The sequence below is a fragment of the Mandrillus leucophaeus genome, unplaced genomic scaffold, assembly GCF_000951045.1.
Source record: "Mandrillus leucophaeus isolate KB7577 unplaced genomic scaffold, Mleu.le_1.0 Scaffold559, whole genome shotgun sequence".
In the NCBI taxonomy this organism is placed as follows: Eukaryota; Metazoa; Chordata; class Mammalia; order Primates; family Cercopithecidae; genus Mandrillus; species Mandrillus leucophaeus.
In genome coordinates, this window is record NW_012106019.1 from 344,273 (window position 1) to 364,276 (window position 20,004).

Sequence of the window (20,004 nt, forward strand, 5' to 3'; positions counted from 1 at the left end):
ACTAAAATACAATTGTATAATTTCTCCCTTTTTACTTAGGTCAACACAGATGTTATAATCTCCATAGTATTTTTGTATTTAGACAAAGATCTAAAATATGCATGTGCCCAGGAAAGAAAGCCAAAGTAGAAAAAAAGCAATCCTATGGAATCAGCTGCATTTTTTAAAAAATAAGCTGGCTGGCATCACTTAGAATACCACATATATTATACAATACTATACAGTAAAGTGGAAGAAAAAGTATGAAAAGGGCTTCAATCTGGTCCTTTTCATAGGAATATAACTTCATTCACTACTTTGTATTCATCACTTAGCACACTACCTTTTTTCAAATGATTGGATCAACTAAAAGTTATTTTGGACAAATTTTTCTGGTTGGTGGAGGGAACCAAAAACATCTTTTCTGTCACCAAAACTTTAGCTATTATTGTTGCAAAGGAAAGGTAATGCTATCTGGGAAGTAACCAACTAATTGTGGTTACAATTAATCATAGAAAATAAGTCAAGCCAGAGTTGTTACAGCCTAACGAGAATCAGGTCCACCTACAGGAGATGTAACTGTTAGCTTGTATTCATTAAAACCAAATTTTACTGGCAAACATGCAAACCCAACTTTGAGCAAATCACTCAATGGTTCCATGCTATTTGCTCATGTGTAAAATTAAGCTAATCATACATTCCCGAAGAAAGTGTAATCATCAAGTTTAACAGAATATGTTTCACATAGTCAAAGTAGTAGAAGATCTAAACCTTGTGCACTGTACAAAATTAAAGCAGCTGATATGCTTTTGCCCAAATAGAATTGTATATCCTCATTTCCTTCCCTTCCTTTCCCCACTTGTGACTCAAGCCAGATTTCATCGAGCTATTTTTATAATTACTAAAATGCTGGAAATATAGCAGCAGGCCAGAAGCAAAGTAAAATGCAGCATCCAGCAAAAGAAAGAAAATCACGCTGAGTAACTGAAAGGCCATCTGCTTCTAACTGAGCTGTAGGGGTGAGGAAGGCAATCTGGGTTGTACTATTTGTGTCCTCCTCAAAACCATACCCACCTGCATGTTGTCAGTGGCATCCCCAAGCAGTCCTCCAAAAGTGATAGCATTAGTTACAGTTGCCAGATAAATGAAGAGAATTGCCGAAAGAGCTTGAATATTTAAAGCATCATAAAAATCACTGGCAAAAAATGGCGCTTTCCTCTTTATGTCTTTAATTAGTCCACCACAGAACCTGGGCAGAGAGAATGCAAACATCCACTAAATGTAAAGTAAATTACCATGAAATTAATCAAGAAGTAACTCATTAAATCAAACATAACATATTTAAAATGCTTGAATCAGCGACAAGACACTACTTAACCACTTATGATGAAACCAGAAAACTATAAAGGAATAAATTTTCTTCTATCTCTTTCTTTTTGGGTCACCAAATTAGGTGTCACATTTCCTGAAGACCAGCCAGTTGGTCTTTAGAAAAGAGTGAACTGTGTAAATACATTAACATTTTTCATTGCCTAGAGAAAAACGTCCAAATATGTGAGCAGATCATATAAAGGCCCTTCATCATCTTGCCATAGTACCCTTTCCACTCTCATTCATTCATTCACTCACTCATTTATTCATCCATTCTTTCATCCTCAATAAATGCCGTTAAGCACTTGAAATATGCCCACACTCTGGCACTCTTCTGAGTGCTGAGGACACAACAGTGAACAACATGCATCAAAAAAACTCTGCTTTCATGGAGTTTACTCTGGGGACCAAAAGGACGCAGACAATAAATGAATAAATGCAACACATAGTGATAAAAATCAAGAGAAAAATTAAATGGGGAAGAGCACTATGTAGTACTGGAGAAAAGGTGGTTGAAATTTTAGACAGAGTGACCAGAAAAGGTCTCCAAGAAGGTGACTTTAGGTTAAGGACCTGAAGGAACTAAGGGAGGAAGCCATGCAGGTGTGTGATAGGAGGAAATGCAGCTGAGCCGCATGACATGTGTCAGCAGGTCAGTTGAGTGACTTGCACATCAGTCTACTCACTCTCCCAACCAAACCTCAAACCTCAGTCTTCCCCAGGGTTTCTGCCTAGAATGCCCTATTCCAAAGCTCAACAGCTCTCTGAAGCCTTGACCTTGCACTTGTAGTTCGTATTTCCACTCTTGGCTATCGCACTTTATTAGGATTGTCCATCTATCTGTCTGCGCACCCACTGGACCTTAGTCGCACTCAGTGCCCTGATTCAGTTTTCTTAGTATTCACAGGGCTGTGCATGGTACCAGGCATACTACAGACACTCAGTTTAGCAAAGGTGAAATATAAAAGAATGAAATATATTCTGATTAAATTAAAAATTAAATCCCAAAACTCCTATCTGTAGAAAAAGGAAAGGCTATTCCTAATGGAAATAATTTTCAGAAAATTATTCAAAGAAAGGTTAGGGGAGGAGAGGAGAGAAGATTTTATGTTCTCTATCCTTTGAGAATAAAGGAGAGGGGAATAATATCCTGTTAATTTGGGAGAGAAATCCAAGTGGGTCATCAGGAGAATGAAATAACTTCATTTCATTCAGATTCAATTGCATATTATAATGACATACCTTTTCATTTTCAAAAACCCTCCAGTGTTTTTAAAAAGTCATATCTTCATAAAATAAGTATCCCACTTAAAATCTTACTTAACACCCAATAAAAGGAAGAATCTAATGGGAGAGAAGGAAGAGTTATCGTGGAAAGAAATTAGCTGAAGCAATTTAGGAAACCTGAATTCCCAACTGCAGGCTAAGGAGGCAGAACAGTGAGAACTCATTCCTGTATCATGTTACTCACTTTTAAATGCACATACAGGTGAGAAATGGAATTATGAAAGCCAAGAGGTTAAGGCTGGTACATCTGTCAGTCCTCCGCCAGCTCTCTGACCCTAACATGCCCTCAGTCATTCTCCCCTAGTTTCTCTGGCTTTGGTGCCAGCCCTACCACACACCAGACACTCTATTGCAGCCCACCCCATACACCCACCACACCCACATGGTCTGTCTCCCACCTCCTGTAGCACTTTCTTCAAACGTTGCCATTCTCTGTAAGGCCTTCTCTGACCACTCTTATCTAAAATTGGAATACAATACTCCCATCCTCAAAGTCCCTACTTCTGCCTTAATTTTCCTCATAAAACCATCACCACATTTACTTATTCACTTATTGTTTATGTCTTCTCACTACAATACAAGATCCTTATGGGAATACAGCATCATTTAATTCACTGCTATATTCCCAGGGCCCGTGACAAATAGGTATACCGCAAATATTTGTTGACTGAACAAATGAACAAACTAGTGAATAATATGCTGATAGAAAGATGAAGGGAAATTTACGTTTAAGGAGAACCTCATCATGAATGGCAAAGGAAACTGTCAGTTACCGTCCAGTTCGCTGCAGTTCTTCACAATCCCCATGTCCTCCTCCTCCGTGTCCTCCATCATGGGGTGTATCCCCATTCATCTGAACATTCTCTCCACCTGAGTACATATTCTTTCTATGCAAGACAACAAAGCCCAAGAGTATATTAGTTTATTTTATTCATTTGTTTCTTAGCTGTATCATGCTCTGGCTAATGGAGAGATGGAGTGAAAACCCTCAAGGTGAAAGATTGTTATTTCTTTCTGCTATCTAACAGACGATTCTTTAAGTGTTACATTTAGAACCAATACAAATGACTGGATGAATAGGAAAGTTGAATGAACTGTGTGTGTGTATGTGTGTGTGTGTGTATGTATGTGTGTGTGTGTATGTGTGTGTGTATATATATATAAAAAGAAAAAAATATATATATATATATATATATTTTTTTTTTGAGATGGAGTTTCGCTTTGTCGCCCAGGCTGGAGTGCAGTGGCGCGATCTCGGCTCACTGCAACCTCCGCCTCCCGGGTTCATGCCATTCTCCTGCCTCAGCCTCCCCAGTAGTTGGGACTAAGGCGCCCGCCACCTCGCCCGGCTAATTTTTTGTATTTTCAGTACAGACGGGGTTTCACCGTGTTAGCCCAGATGGTCTCAATCTCCTGACCTCGTGATCCGCTCGCCTTGGCCTCCCAAAGTGCTGGGATTATAGGTGTGAGCCACCGTGCCTGGCCATTAACTGTGTATCTTAAAAGAGGGAAACTGTTTCAACTGGGAAAAAATAGATTTCTAGAAAATTGTTTCTCTTCAACTATTTTACCCAATTTCTTAACCGTGTACATCTACAAGGACTCATCTTCAGTAAATTTGTGTTTCCAGAAATACAGGGGGTCCCCAAAACATCCCCTAAGAATGTCTGTGATACATTCCCATGTAGTAATCTGAGATCTCCAATATATAATAACTGAAGAACATCATACCACATAACATTTATTTTACAGTGTCAAGGAAATGTGAAACCAAGGCACACAAGTGATCTATCTGAGAAAATACATCCAGTTAAACAGGAACCTGAAAATATTAGAACAATAGGTTGACTTCACTTTTTTTTTTTTTTAATACAACCTCCTTCTCAGGGTCATGCCAGCAACTGAAAATTATCAACTGCCTATAATTTACCTTTTGTCAGAGGATGGAAGACTCTTAGGAGGCTCTATCCTAATTGCTGGATCCCATTCCCCAGGTGGAAGGACAATGACTTCATCTAGGAACTCATCAATACCAGCAATCAGGTCGTGCCTGTCTTTTGCTTTATAAGCAATGTCATGGAACACCTAAAGAATAATAAAAGATGTGTTCATCCAAAAAGAGAACACTGTACATGCTTCACACCATGTCCAGCCTGAAGAATGCAGCCCGTAACAACTGTGCCATTAATATTAATCCAGCCACGCTCTGAGAGTCCCTGTTATTCAGCCTGTCACCCAAAACATAGACATTCAGACTATGATTTCAAAGAATAGAGGCAGAAGCCTGAAGAAACAGCTATGTTTTTATGTGTTTTTTTTTTCCTACCAATAACACAGAACAACATTGCCTTTCAGCTCCCACTGGTATGTACCACTACTGATACAGTTGCTATGCAAGCCGGATTAAAATGGCTTGGAGAAATACACTGAAGAGTCACTCCCTGAAATAAAAACTACTGGGATAAAAATTGCTGATAACTCAAGAAGGAAAAGATCAAGCTGAGTGTTAAGATCGGGTTAAGACCCAATCACTGAGTTCTCAAACACATAATGTGAGACATTTAAAAAAGAAAAATCTGGGCTATATTGGCAGCACATTAACCAAAGGGCCTTAAATAGTCGATCATCTGTCTATCTTTTAGCAAGGCAACAACTAACCCATCTAATGCAGCAAGTGCTTCGTATCTTTTATACAGATCTCCAAAGAAAGAGGTTCCAAAATGTACACAATCCTTTCTGTCAATCATTCCATTTTTCTAACACAGCTGATGAACTGAAATTTCTTTACACATAACCTAAATCTTTCATACTTCATAAGTCAAATTCTTTAGTCTTCAGAAGAGAAGATGGTCCCACTTCTCTAGGAAAAGAATTTTTAAAAGCTATCAATTAAGTAACATTTAATGGTCTGGGGGTTGTGGGGTTGAGCGGAGGGTGACACAAAATGCCAGCACATAATCTGTGGCTGATACAGCCATCCTCAACCTTATTTTCTCTTGCTGTTTCCCATGATAGAGGCTGGAAAGTCACAGATTCACTTTCCCAGCCAACTGTGCAGATAAAAGATGAACAATTTCAACTAATAAGATATAAGAAAAAGGTTGTCTGGGAAAGCTCTAGAATACCTGTTTAAAAAGGGAGATACAGCTAGCATTACCACACCATTCTTCCTACTTTGAATAAATACAGATACGATGACTGGAGCTGATGGTAGGCAATGTCGTTTTACCATACTGACAGGAAAAAAAAAACCATGCTATTTTAAGACCATAAATTTAGCAAGAGCCTTCGCTCTTGATTTATCATTAAGCCATTATGTTAAAATAACCCCAGCAACTACCTGCCTCCAAACTTCCAAATAAATCCCAAATTGTTTAAGCCACTCTAAATCTCACTTGTTAAAGTTTCTTAATTGATACATCTAAGGAGAAAGTATTTTTTAAAACAGAGCTAAATTATAAAAATGCAAAAAATAAAATGAATCCACTGAGATGAGTAAAATAAATGTTCCCTTGAGGGGAAAAAGCAGCATAGCCATAAAGACCTCAGTCCCAGAATAAAATAGCTACCTGAGTAATAACCACATGGAACATCTATAACTAAGGTACCCCTTTCTCTACTTAACACATAGAAAAACCGACAAATCAAGCAATGAAGCAAAAGCAACACATTTGGGGGAATAGTAAGCCAGAAAGACCCAGGAGCAGAAACGAATGATCCTCTATTCTAACAGTATTTCTCCTCCTATGGGAATAGTTCAGAGTTTTGTCATATCTCAAATGCAAGTAACAACATCCAGGCTGTTATGAAAATAAATGGGGTCATAATTCCAAAGTACCTGTATAGATACTCTGCCATAATGGTTGCTAATGCATTTTTAGATGTGTATCATTCCTTCCCACAAAATAAGAAAACCATAAAAACATGTACTTTCTGACACCTAAGAAAAAATGCATTATCCATTTTATTAGACATTATTTTATAGAACCCATCATGTCTGAAACAATATATATATAGACATTTGAATTCCCAGAATTAGTGTATTAAAACTTCAAGAGACAAAGTTTAAATTAATACAATGACCTTGAACTTTTTTTTTCTTTCTTTTTGAGATGGAATCTCGCTTTGTTGCCCAGGCTGGAGTGCAGTGGCGCGATCTCAGCTCACTGCAACCTCTGCATCCCAGGTTCTAGCGATTCTCTTGACTTGGCCTTCTGGATAGCTGGCATTGCAGGCATACACCACCAGGCCTGGCTAATTTTTGTGTTTTTAGTAGAGACGGGGTTTCACCAGGTTGGCCAGGCTGGTCTCAAACTCCTGACCTCAGGTGATCCGCCCACCTCAGCCTCCCAAAGTGCTGGGATTACAGGCGTAAGCCACTGTGCCCAGTTGACTTTGAACTTTTTAAAGAATATTTAACATATATCAGTTTTAATAAATGAAAATATTTGGCAAAAGAAATACAAATATGTTTTATTCCAACAGAGTTTAGAATCCCATAGAAAACCAAAAGGCATGCCTTGAAACCGTATAGGATTCAGCTCACTTGTCTCAAATGACTGTACCTCAGGTTATAAGGAAGTGTAGTAACCACATAATTCTAACTGAATAAATTATCACTGCCAATTCACAGTATGACAACAACACAAGTAGGACATTCACAGAACTCCATCTTCCTGATTTCCTACCTCATCAGACATCAGGGTGGCAATGGCTCTGCCAATCTCATGGTAGGACTTGGCTTTCCCCTTAGGACCTAAGAGAATGAACAAGAACCTAATGGAAAAGGAAAGAAGCAAAGGCTATAACACACATTTCATCAACCTCAACATACATAAAACTCAGAAATGTTTAACTTAGTTCATTACAAGGTTAGGTCTAGAATTCACCTTTACAACAAAGGTAACATATTATTGGTAATACAGAATATACTCTTTTGCACTATTGCAAAACACAGTTCATTGTTCAGTTTATTTGGAAGCAAATGAGAATGTAGCATAGAAACCTGAGAAGCTTCTTCACTGAGCAGGAAAGGTGCACTTCAAGCACTTAATATGAGTCATTCAATCTTTCTATTTTAAACTTTTTTTCTCTTTCCATTTCTACTGATTTTCGGAATCTTTGGAACAAACCCATTAAGCACAATAACTAGAAAGACTTAGTGCATCTTCACATTTCTCTGACTTTTCCTTACCCAATATGGGCAGTGACAGATGATCGTCTCCACACTTTTAAGAAATATTTCTACTCAGAAGTGACTGGGAATCAGCAAAAACCAAGTCCTCTACAAGTAAGCCACATGCTGACAGCCAAAGTAAGGAAAGAGAAATATGAGAGAAATTCAAAATAAAGCATCATTCACAGACAGTCAAAACTCTTTTGTGGGTGTCCTCTTGTCATTTACCAACATTTTTTTCTTCATAATGCACAAAACATTGCTCCATAGCAAACAGGTCCTGAGACATGCAATAACAAATTTAACCCCACTTCGGTTCACCTCTAACCATGTTGGAAAAAAATCCCTCACTGATCACATCCTTTGCCCTTGTGGCATGTCAGCACTGGGGTTGAGGGAAACTGATAAGTAAATGAGTAAGAAAAAATTTACAAAAAATATACAAAAGGTGGCACTGGATAAATCCCACCTTGATATTGATCATGTATCAGCTAACGGGGAGATAATGAGGACAATAAAAATGATAACATCATATGCCTGCCCAGCTTGTAAGGCCTCCAAAGCACTTCACATTCATCACTTTATTTACATTTCCATATGACCCTCTGCAATAAAGAAGGTATCCTATTCCCATTTAATGGTGAGGAAAGTGAGGCTGATGGAGGTTAATGGAAGAGCTCAAGATCTGTGCCTAGTAAATGACAAAGAGCAGATACATCGGCATTCTTACCTCCTGTTCTTTTCACCACATATTTCTGTCTAATGCTACCCACCCAACTGATATACCAAGGTTGTGATTTAACAGAAGTCCAAAAATGACTTCCACAGGTCACTCTGGGGAAAGAACTTCTCGATGCTTAGCCAGGGACAAGAAATCTTAGGTAAGATTTTTACGGTACCAGAAACGGCTTGTCATTTTGCTTAGCAGAATTTTATTTTTAACTTACTTATTTATGTACCTCACTTCAAATGAAAAAGGACTGACAGCAAATACTTTAAAAAATGTTTGGGTCTGTTCTAAAATGCCCTTGAATGTGTAATTACTTTTTTTTTTAATCATAAAATTCAACCCAAAAGGGATTCTAAAATCCCAGAAATTAAGAATGTGAAAAGGATCTGAAAGTTTGAATACTCAGGTTTTATACCAGAATAACCATAAAACCACTTAGCACTTATTTGCTTAGAAACCAATTCTGAAGTGAAGTAGTACACTCACTTTCACGTGTTACCATAGTAGATAGCAATCAGCAAGCACCAAAGTGTGTTCAAATATGAAGGAAGTCATTATTTGAATTGAATTTCAGCTCTTCTAACACTGAAGTTCAATTGACACTGAACTTTTGTTCCTTTGAAGCTGGCCCCTAATTATATGCCACTACGTATAGTATTATAAAGTGCTTCTTTGGGACTGTGAAATGCATTTTTCTAAAGGGACTGATCAATGATTTGAGTGCAACAAACACAAAAAATATTTAATGATTAAGGCAAAATAATGCTTTAATCACATTCAGAAACACAAATACTGGTCACATTTCTCAATTTATTTGCCTGTCTACAAATGGTCATCTTTCAATTCAATAAGGGTGTGGGTTTAGGCGAAAAGGAGCAGATGCTGTGCCACAAGGGAAAATATCTAACACCTGGATCCTTAGTACATTTTTAAATAATGGATTTCTTCTACTTCCATTTATTATTATCTTCATATATCTAAATATTAACTTTTCAGTAATGCATAATATCCAAAACTTTTCCAAATGCTCTGTATCTCTTCCTACCTCTCCCTAGCGCCTCCATCATGATTATAGCTTACAAATACACATTATGGAAATGTATTTATCAACTGACACATGAGATAATTATCAGGTTGACTATATAACAACAAAGCCAAAACACTGTCCAGTTAGTAAGAAAACATTATTAATAGTCCTCAAGCATAAACTTTGGCAGGCAATGGGTATTCCAATAGCTGATAGAGTAATGAATGGAGCCTCCAAGTTACATCCTATGAGATGAGGACAGACATTTTCTGTAAAATATTTACTCTTTATTCTCTGCTAAATAGAACCAGTCAAAGAATGAAAGGAAGCAGCAGATCAATGGTGTCTACACGACAGCAATAAACCCAGTATATGAGAATTATATTGGTTTAGTAACACAGATATAAAAGTAGTATTCCTTTTTCCTGGGTAATGCAATTTTTATGTTTTAAAGAAGGTATTTCTTCATTAATGGAATAACACCAAGTGCCAAACCAACGGTGGATATACCAGTTAAAATGTTCACATTACTCCAATCAGGAATAATTCAGTAAATCTGCCTCCTTAAAATGACACGTAGAGAGAATCCAAGCATTCATAAGCAGCAGGAAACATAACCTCCAGCCAAAATGTCATCTGGAGGAGTTGAGACCCTTAAGAAGCTTCTAATCTGGACCTCATTATTGAAATGGGATGAGAAACCTGAGAAAACTGAACACAAAACAATCCAGCAAGTCGAAGTTCCCTCTGCCTGAAATATGTTTTCTCTCCTTTAACCTTCAAAGAAGCGAAAGCTGTTACAACTTTTATGATTGAAGTACATCCTGTCAAACTCGGCTTTTATAATGTACTGAAAACTCCTTTCATGACCCAAGCTGTTTTTTGTCAATGGACAGATGTTATTTTTACCCAGAAGCTTTTTTCTTTATTAACAAATTAGAGTAAACATCACATTTGTGTGACTGCAAGGGCACAGCCTACTTTGACAGCTTGGGAAAAAAAATTATGTTACCAAGTTCTTTTTATTCACTCATAAATAGAAATAAGTCAGAGTTACAATTTTTAACACCGTCTAGTTATCTGAAGAATCTTCATGAGGCCCTTTTCTACTTTTCTGAGCTTTCTCATATAGTTAATTATGCCTGCAGAGGATGCCTCCAGCATTCTCCACGACAAAAGGAAATATTAACCAAATAAACTGTGTCCGGAACCAATGGCCTATACTCACATTCACAAAATAATTATAGGCAGAAACAGAGCATCATATGAGAAAAGGAGCTAGCCTTCCTAAACCACTTGATGTTTTCGGAAAAGATATGCATCCCCTTCTTTCCTGATACATCACAGCTATTTCTAGCATAAACTCAGCATGTACCAATCCTTTATATCCTTCTCTCAAAACAACAGTGAATTCAATAACCCATTATTCATCTTTATCAGCTTTGGAAAATGTGGCTAAACTGTGGCTTCCATAATGGATTCATGAGGACCACAAACCCACTATAACCAACTGCATTACATGCGGTAAATACTAATAGCAGCTAGCAATTAAACTGGTGGATATGACAAAATTGAACTAGCAGGACCTCCATCCCAATCCCTCTAAGTGTTTTTAATGGTTTTGACAATCACAAACTACTTCTTTTACATAAATAATTACTTGTAACATACATATATATATAAAAAATCTTACAGTGCTACTAAGAAGGTAAACATTCTAAATTTTTAACAGTCTGGAGCTTACTTAACAACCAATTGCATTACATGTGCAAATCAAGATCAGAAAAGCACATACTAGGGTTTTTATTCTTCTTTCTAAGAGAACCCTAAAACATTTTGTTCCAATCCTTTCTAGAATCTCTCTGGGCTCTCCCTAAAACTCTTGCCTCAGATTCAGAAATCTATTTAAAGTTCTATTCCCAGCACTGATGCTGAATCTTCCCTTTGCCTTCATCTCTCAATTGTAAAATGGTATAAGAAGAAGAACATACATCCCCTATATAGCTCAAAAATATGAATGAGGCTGGGTGCGGTGGCTCACACCTGTAATCCCAGCACTTTGGGAGGCTGAGGCGGGTGGATAACTTGAGGTCAGGAGTTTGAGAACAGTCTGGCCAACATGGTGAAACCCCGTCTCTACAAAAATACAAAAATTAGCTGGGTGTGGTGGCACGCACTTGTAAACCCAGCTGCTCAGGAGGTTGAGGCAGGGGAATTGCTTGAACCAGGGAGGCGGGAGTTGCAGTGAGCTGAGATCATGCCACTGCACTCCAGCCTGGGCGACAGAGCAAGACTCCATCCCACACCTCCCCCGACAAAATATATATATATATATATATATATAGAGAGAGAGAGAGAGAGAGAGAGAGAGAAGTGGCCTCTGTGGACAGACATAAGATGACAGCAAGCAAAGTGCCTGTAAGATACTAGGAAAATCATAAACATATCCTATCAAGTCACTAAAGATCAAAGAACAGGGTTTGTTTCCTTTCACATGAATGGCAAGAGGGGCCCCTACATATATAGACATCCACCCAGCTGATAGTCATCCAGCTGTAAGTGGAGGCTAAAACAGATCAAGCAAGTAACAGAGTAAATAGTGAAATTGGTGAACTCTACACAAGAAATGAGAGCTGCTAGAGCCATATTTCCTAGAAGGTGCATAGTGATAATGCTGTTTATTAGCAATAGTAATAATCATTAATAATGGCAGCATAACTTTCCTACACCTTTAAAAGGGAAAATGACCACAAAAAGATATGTGCAAACACAGATTTTTCAGGTTTCCTTTCAGTACAATACAGTAGCAAGCACATGAAAACACATCATGAAATGTAGATGCAGTCCTTCATAATGCCTACCACATTCCTTGTGGGATTTCCTTTATTGGATTTCACAGGATGCAGACACTGTAAATGGCCCCACATTACCTACACAAAAAATACTAATGAGACTCCCTACTTAGTGATTATGGCTTGTACCAGTTTAGAGGACACCAAATGAATGAAACTATTTCCTTGAAAAATGTTAACATACAAGGATATATTGTTCAGATTATTGCCCTGAAATAGTTATATAATATTACTGAATTACACTGACTTGAATTGCCTGGCTCCTTTTGCTAATTTAAGTGACGCTGTATTTTACCTCTACACTAGCCCTACCATCCAGTATAAAAGAAAAAAGTCAGTGAGCAGACAGAAGTAAATGATAAGCAGAACACAAAAATGGTCATGATTTGCCACTCAATGCATGCATATTTTGTTAAATAAAAAGCCTTTTAAAATATTTTTTATTTGTACCTTCTGAAGAAAAATGGTAATAAAAATGAAAAGCCAAGAGCAATTTTCTTTAACACTTCTCGGCATGTTTTTTTCTTTCAACCCCTAGTAAAGTTAGTCCAGAGAGACATAAATAAAGCCATAGGGCACAGAGCTGGACTTCAGCCATTATCTGAGTCAGCTGTTCACCAGGTGACTGCACAGATAGAACCACAAGGCTCTGCTGGAATGTTTTCAAGCAAAAAGCTATGTTACAGAAAACACAAATCATCATAATCCTATTAAGTGAATAAGCTATGATCATCTCTTTCCTACTACTATTTGTCCAGTCACAGCCCTATGTATCATTCCAATTTTAAGTGTCTAAGAAATATATAAATGGGTTGAAAAAATACCTGTATGATAAGGAAGAATGGCCTGCAATCTATGAATTGAGAGGCCTAGAGAAAATTTTCTTTTAATTTTCCTCCTAACCAGGCTCTAAAGAAATCTTGAGCCTCTTTACACTGTTGGTTAATCATGCTCAGACCATCGGAGCTGAGGAGGATCCATGTTTCACTGAGGAGGATTCACAGCCCTTCCTGCTCACATGACGAAACCTAAAGGAAATTCACCCGTCCTTGCCCTGGAACCCACAGAAAACAACTCCCCCGCCCCAAACCACAAAAAAGTCCTACTCATGACAATTTTCTGTCAATCTAAAGACTACAAGTTTTCTTTAAACTGTCTGCAGCACAAATTTAAGTGAAACATTAACTTGTAGTCAACTGATTGCACTCCCAAGTCAAGCTTCATAACTCTGTGGAGCTCAGTTTCAGAGGCAGATGAAGAGGATGACTTCTCAGGTACTATGCAGTGAAATGAGTACGTGATTATGATAACATTAACATACTTCACTTCAAAATAAAAATTTGCGACAAAACATAATAGTGAAGTACACAAATTTAAGTATATGGCTTGATGATTTTAACATATATATATGTGTGTGTATAAACCCACTACCAATTATCTGATAAAACAGAGTAAATGAAAGCAACTATGACCTCTGAACCATTTACTAACTGTATGACCTCGGACAAATTACTTAAATTCATAGACCTTTCTTCATCTGTAAAAACCAGATAACTACAGTTTGTCTCTTAAAAGATTATTATAAGGATTAAGTAGAATAATCCATAAGAAGAACCTAGTACATTGCCCAATAAACTATTATAATTGCTATTATTATTATTATTATATAAGTGCCAAGAAATTTGATAGTATAAAAGTCAGTCATTATTTAAAGTTAAATGTCTCCAATGTGTTTGCACTAAATATTTCCTCATTCTATTGATTCTCCAGCCTGAGTGGGAGGAGATAACCCTATTAGCACATTGTAGAGCCCAGCAGATAGGAGAGCAGCTTACCTTGTGGGCACAGGAACTTCAGTCAGGGCACCCAGCATGACAGCCTGCTGTAGCCTAACAAAGGCAATGAAAGGAGTATCCAAAAAGTCAACCTCCCCAACAAGCACGTTGGAAGCTTCTGCATCACGTGGCAATTTTTTCATGAACTTATTCTTCAGCTGCATGAGAAGAACCAAGGAAACACAATTTACTTCCAGAGAAGGGAACAAAAAGAGCCTTCACATGTATCACTCATAGGAAATTCCTTTTAACAAATTTACATGCAACATGTTCTAGCTAGCCACTTTTATATTATGTTTAAACATTCTATTATAGTATACATTTATCTATACCTTGGATTCAAAAATATTGAGGGAATAATCACATGGTTTACATATAAAACAATGTATCATACAACTCCATTCATTTACATATTCATTCACTCAACGAAAACTTGCTGAAAATCTACTATAAGCCAGGCAATGCTATAAGCCTTAGGGAAACAGGGGTGGATAGACTAATTACATGCCCTCCTAGACTCATATTACCACAGGGGAAAAATAAAATATAAAGTGCTGATAAATACTAAGAAAAAAAATAAAACAAGTAAAAAAGGTATTATTTTAGACAGAGTGATAGGGGAAGGCCTCTGAAGAAATACATTTGACACTGGAGTAAAGATACAAGCTATGCAACAATCAGAGGAAAGAACATTCTAGGCCAAAAGAATGGGAAATACAAAGACTTTTGTGACAAGAAGCTGCTTGGCAGTTATAGGAAAAGTAAGAAGCCCAGTGTGATGGAAACTGAAGGAGCAAAGGAGAGAAAACAGCAGGTAAAGAAGTTGCATACGTAAGGGGTGAACCCGACTGTAGGACCCGATAGGCCACAATAAGGAGCTTTGGAAGTTTTAGGCAGGAATTACCTACCAAAAGCCCAAGGAGAAAGACGGTGCAGGAAGACGTAAATTTGGGAGACATCACCATGTAAACAGTATTTGGTACCATAAGACAGGATGGCACAATCCTGGGTGTGAGTGTAGACAGAGAAGAGGGGTAAGAGATAAGTCTTGGGTCACCCTAACTTTTATAGGAATAGGAGAAGATATAGGCAGAGAACACTGAAAAACGAGAAGAAAACCAGGACTTCAACAGTAGCTAAGTGAAGAAACAGCTCAATAAGGAGAGTGAATCAGTTAAATCACAGGCTGCTGAAGGTTCAGGTAAGATGGCAGCTAAGAATGGACCAATGAATTTGGCAAGATGGAGGTGCTGGAGATTTTTTTTTTTCTTTTTTTTTTTTTAATTGAGATGGAGTCTTGCTCTGTCTCCCAGGTTGGAGTGCAGTGGTGCAGTGGCGCGATCTCGGCTCTCTGCAACCTCTGCCTCCCGCGTTCAAGTGATTCTTCTGCCTCAGCCTCCCGAGTAGCTGGGACTACAGGAACATGCCACCATGACTGGCTAATTTTTTTGTATTTTTAGTAGAGACAGAGTTTCACCATATTGGCCAGAATGGTCTCGAACTCCTGACCTTGGGATCCACCCGCCTCAGCCTCCCAAAGTGCTGGGATTACAGGCGTGAGCCACCGCGCCTGGCTTGGGATCTTGACAGGAGCAGTTACAGTGGACACCAGAGAGTAAAGATAATTGTTTTGAGAAATGTTGCTACCAAGTAAAGCTGAGAAAATGAGGAAGCTAGGGGAGGAGGGAATAAAATAGATTTCTTTCTTTCTTTCTTTTTTGAGATAGAACTATTATATTTACAAATAGAACGCATCTTGGTACCAAATATTAAACAACTGGTTGAGAAGTGAAAAGATTCCATCAAATTTCTTATTTGGGATAATATAAATAGGTAAACACATATTAAGACTTGCCAACTTAAAGAAAATGTAGTTTAAAAAGTTGTAAGGCAAAATTTCAGTATATCATTTTATATATATGATAGAGAAATATCATTTTAATTCATGGGTTAAGCCTTTCTGTTTTTCATAGTCCTCACTTTTTAATTATAAAGGAGATGGTGATTGGGGAAAGGGGCAGACATTCGATTTTGAATAAATGTTACTACAGTTCTAGTAGAAGGATTTGAGATTATCTAAACATTACTAGTTATCGATTGATTTCATTTATCCATGACTATCTTATCTTCAAAAAAGCAGATAATTGAGGACTTCTAAGCTTTTATTTCTTTAATTTTAATGCATCATTTTCATGAAGAAGGAAAAATCATAAGACTTGGTTTTGTCACTGACTCAATGACATAGTTTGTCAAATAGTTACAATACTCTTTTTAAAGCTCCATAGACTTTTCACCCTGACTTTCTCACAGGAACCTTATAAAGTAGTTAGGACAAATCTTATTATCATATTGTAATACTGACTTTTTAAAAGAAGCTCACATAGTCAAACTTCTTAAAGTCCAAGTGTGGAGTGGAGATTAGAACTCTCATCTCTTTCTCTTTGCATCTATCCTACTTAGTTTCAGCATGTTTGAGCACCATGACAAAAATAACTGCAAAGGTGCAACGCTTCTCTAAGCAACAAAATATGGCACTTTGAAAGGCAAAGTTAAAATTACTTTTAGCCTTAATGATCACAATCCATTTTTTCGGAACTGTCTTAATGGTGTAAAAAATATCACATATTTGTAAAACCAAAAACAACATATTAAGGGGCCAGGTCTCTGTGAGCCCTGCACGAGCTGGGAGTGGCCTTGCACAGCCGCAGTAGCAGAGGGCGAGGGCGCCTTCAAACCCTCACGGTTTCTTCCGCATCTCAAGATTTCTGCCACTGCTTTCCTCGATCTGCTTCTTGCGTGAGCTACCGACCATGAGCTGGGCTGCAGGAGTCCTGCCCACCAGTGAGAGAATAGGTGCTGCAGGAGCTCATTTCCTTTGTCGGGGGGCGGCTGGGCCTTCACTCCTATTTCCAAGATGGTGACTGCCAAGCGTGAACTTGCCAAGAATTTCACTTTGGAGGGGGCCGCTCATCCCAATAAGATCTCCATTATAGGAACTGGATCAGTTGGCATGGCCTGTGCTCTCAGCATCTTATTAGAAGGTTTGGGTGATAAACTTGCCTTTGTGGATGCTGACGAAGGCAAATTGAAGGGTGAGGCAATGGATCTTCAACATGGCAGCCCTTTCATAAAAATGCCAAACATTGTTTCCAGCAAAGATTACAGTGTCACTGCAAAGTCCAACCTAGTCATTATTACAGCAGGTGTACCAGCAACAGGAGAAACACGCCTTGATATAGTTCAATGAAATGTGACCATTTTTAAAGTAATTATTTCCAGTATTACCCAATACAATCGCCACCACAAACTGATACTAGTTTCTAATTTAGTGGATATTGTAACTTATGTATCCTGGAAATTGAGTGCATTTCCCCAAAACCGTGTTACTGGAATTGGCTGTAATCTGGACACTCCCCCTTTACGTTTCTTCACTGGGCAAAGGCTTGATATCCACTCTGAAAGCTGTCATAGGTGGATTCTTGGAGAGCATGAGGACTCAAGTGTTCCTGTGTGTAGTGAAGTCAGTATTGCTGGCGTCCCTCTGAAGGATCTGAATTCAGATACAGGAACTGATAAAGATCCTGAACAATGGGGAAAAGTCCACAAAGAAGTGATTACCTGTGGCTATGAGGTGTACTAAAACGAAAGGTGTACTAATTGGGCCATTGGCCTATCTGTAGCTGATTTAACAGAAATTATTTTGAATAATCTTTTTTTTTTAAATAGAAAACAACAATGAACATTTTTTAATAGGCAAACTCATTTCCCATTGAGATGTCTTTCACTGCAGTGGGAAGGAGCAACCACACATAGCCTGGGTTTTAATGACATGACATTGTCAATGGGAAGTTACAAGGAAAAAAAAGGTGCATTTGATTTATTAGTGAATTCTGGAAGGATTATGGATAACTTGTCAGAATTTATTTCAAATGAATATTTTTGAGAATTAATTATCTCTAAGTCATTGAGCAATGAAATGAATCTAGAAGTCCATCAGAGGAATTATCTTTGCATCTCCTAAGTAGTAGCCAGCACTGACTTTGGTCTCTGTTTCATACCGGTCAATAATTCACATTGCATGAGCTGGTTAATCTAGTCAATAGTTTTCTATTAGGTTAGTGCAAAATATTTTTTATATACTTTAATTTCTGGGGTACATGTGTAGAACGCGTAGGTTTGTTACATAGGTATACACCTGCTATGGTGGTTTGCTGCACCCATCAACCCGTCATCTACATGAGGTATTTCTCCTAATACTACCCCTCCCATAACCCCTGACCCCCTGATAGGCCCCGGTGTATGATGTTCCCCTCCCTGTGTCCATGTGTTCTCATTGTTCAACTCCCACTTATGAGTGAGAACATGCAGTAACTGGTTTTCTGTTCTTCCGCTACTTTGCTGAGAATGATGATTTCCAGCTTCATCCATGTCCCTGCAAAGGACATGAACTCATCGTTTTTTATGGCTGCATAGTATTCCATGGTGTATATGTGCCACATTTTCTTTATCCAGTCTATCATTTATGGGCATTTGGATTGGTTCCCAGTTCTTGCTATTGTGAACAGTGCCGCAATAAACATACATGTACATGTGTCTTTATAGGAGATTGATTTATAATCCTTTGGGTACATACCCAATAATGGGATTGCTGGGTCAAATGATATTTCTAGTTCAAGATCCTTGAGGGATTGCCACATTGTCTTCCACAATGGTTGAACTAATTTACACTCCCACCAACAGTGTAAAAGCATTCCTATTTCTCCACATCCTCTCCAGCACCTGTTGTTTCCTGACTTTTTAATGATTGCCATTCTAACTGGTGTGAGATGGTATCTTATTGTGGTTTTGATTTGCATTTCTCTAATGAACAGTGATGATGAGCTTTTTTTCATATGTTTGTTGGCTGCATAGATGTCTTCTTTTGAGAAGTGTCTGTTCATATCCTTTGCCCACTTTTTGATGGGGTAGTTTGTTTTTTTCTTGTAAATTTGTTTAAGTTCTTTGTAGATTCTGGATATTAGCCCTTTGACGGATACATTGCAAAAATTTTCTCCCATTCTGTAGGTTGCCTGTTCACTCTGATAATAGTTTATTTTGCTGTGCAGAAGCTCTTTAGTTTAATTAGATCCCATTTGTCAATTTTGGCTTTTGTTGCCATTGCTTTTGGTGTTTTAGTCATGACGTCTTTGCCTATGCCTATGTACTGAATGGTATTGCCTAGGTTTTCTTCTAGGGTTTTTATGGTTTTAGGTCTTACATTTAAGTCTTTAATCCATCTTGAGTTAATTTTTGTATAAGGTGTAAGGAAGGGATCTAGTTTCAGTTTCCTGCATATGGCTACCCAGTTTTCCCAACACCATTTATTAAATAGGGAATCCTTTCCCCGTTGCTTGTTTTTGTCAGGTTTGTCAAAGATCAGATGGTTGTAGATGTGTGGTGTTATTTCTGAGGCCTCTGTTCTGTTTCATTGGTCTATATATCTGTTTTGGTACCAGTACCATGCTGTTTTGGTTCCTGTAGCCTTGTAGTATAGTTTGAAGTCAGGTAGCGTGATGTCTCCAGCTTTGTTCTTTTTGCTTAGGATTGTCTTGACTATGTGGTTCCATATGAAATTTAAAGTAGTTTTTTCCAATTCTGTGAAGAAATTCAATGGTAATTCAATGGGAAGAGCATTGAATCTATAAATTACTTTGGGCAGTATGGCCAAATTTTCACAATATTGATTATTCCTATCCATGAGCATGGAA

General features: G+C 37.9%; 1 protein-coding gene and 1 pseudogene across 4 annotated transcripts in view; one reads left to right on the top strand and one right to left on the bottom strand.

Moving 5' to 3' along the window:
• SLC4A4 (solute carrier family 4 (sodium bicarbonate cotransporter), member 4) overlaps positions 1–20,004 on the bottom strand; it is a 365,688-nt gene that overhangs the window by 145,517 nt on the left and 200,167 nt on the right. For all 4 annotated transcript variants that reach the window (XM_011998142.1, XM_011998138.1, XM_011998140.1 and 1 more), the window contains 5 exons: positions 14,258–14,415; positions 7,326–7,413; positions 4,568–4,722; positions 3,411–3,524; positions 1,054–1,228 (listed from right to left, as the gene is read on the bottom strand). In XM_011998142.1, the coding sequence (XP_011853532.1) occupies positions 1,054–1,228; positions 3,411–3,524; positions 4,568–4,722; positions 7,326–7,413; positions 14,258–14,415 (690 nt within the window). The remainder of the gene's footprint in view (positions 1–1,053; positions 1,229–3,410; positions 3,525–4,567; positions 4,723–7,325; positions 7,414–14,257; positions 14,416–20,004) is intronic.
• Positions 17,172–18,549, top strand: LOC105552461 (annotated as a pseudogene).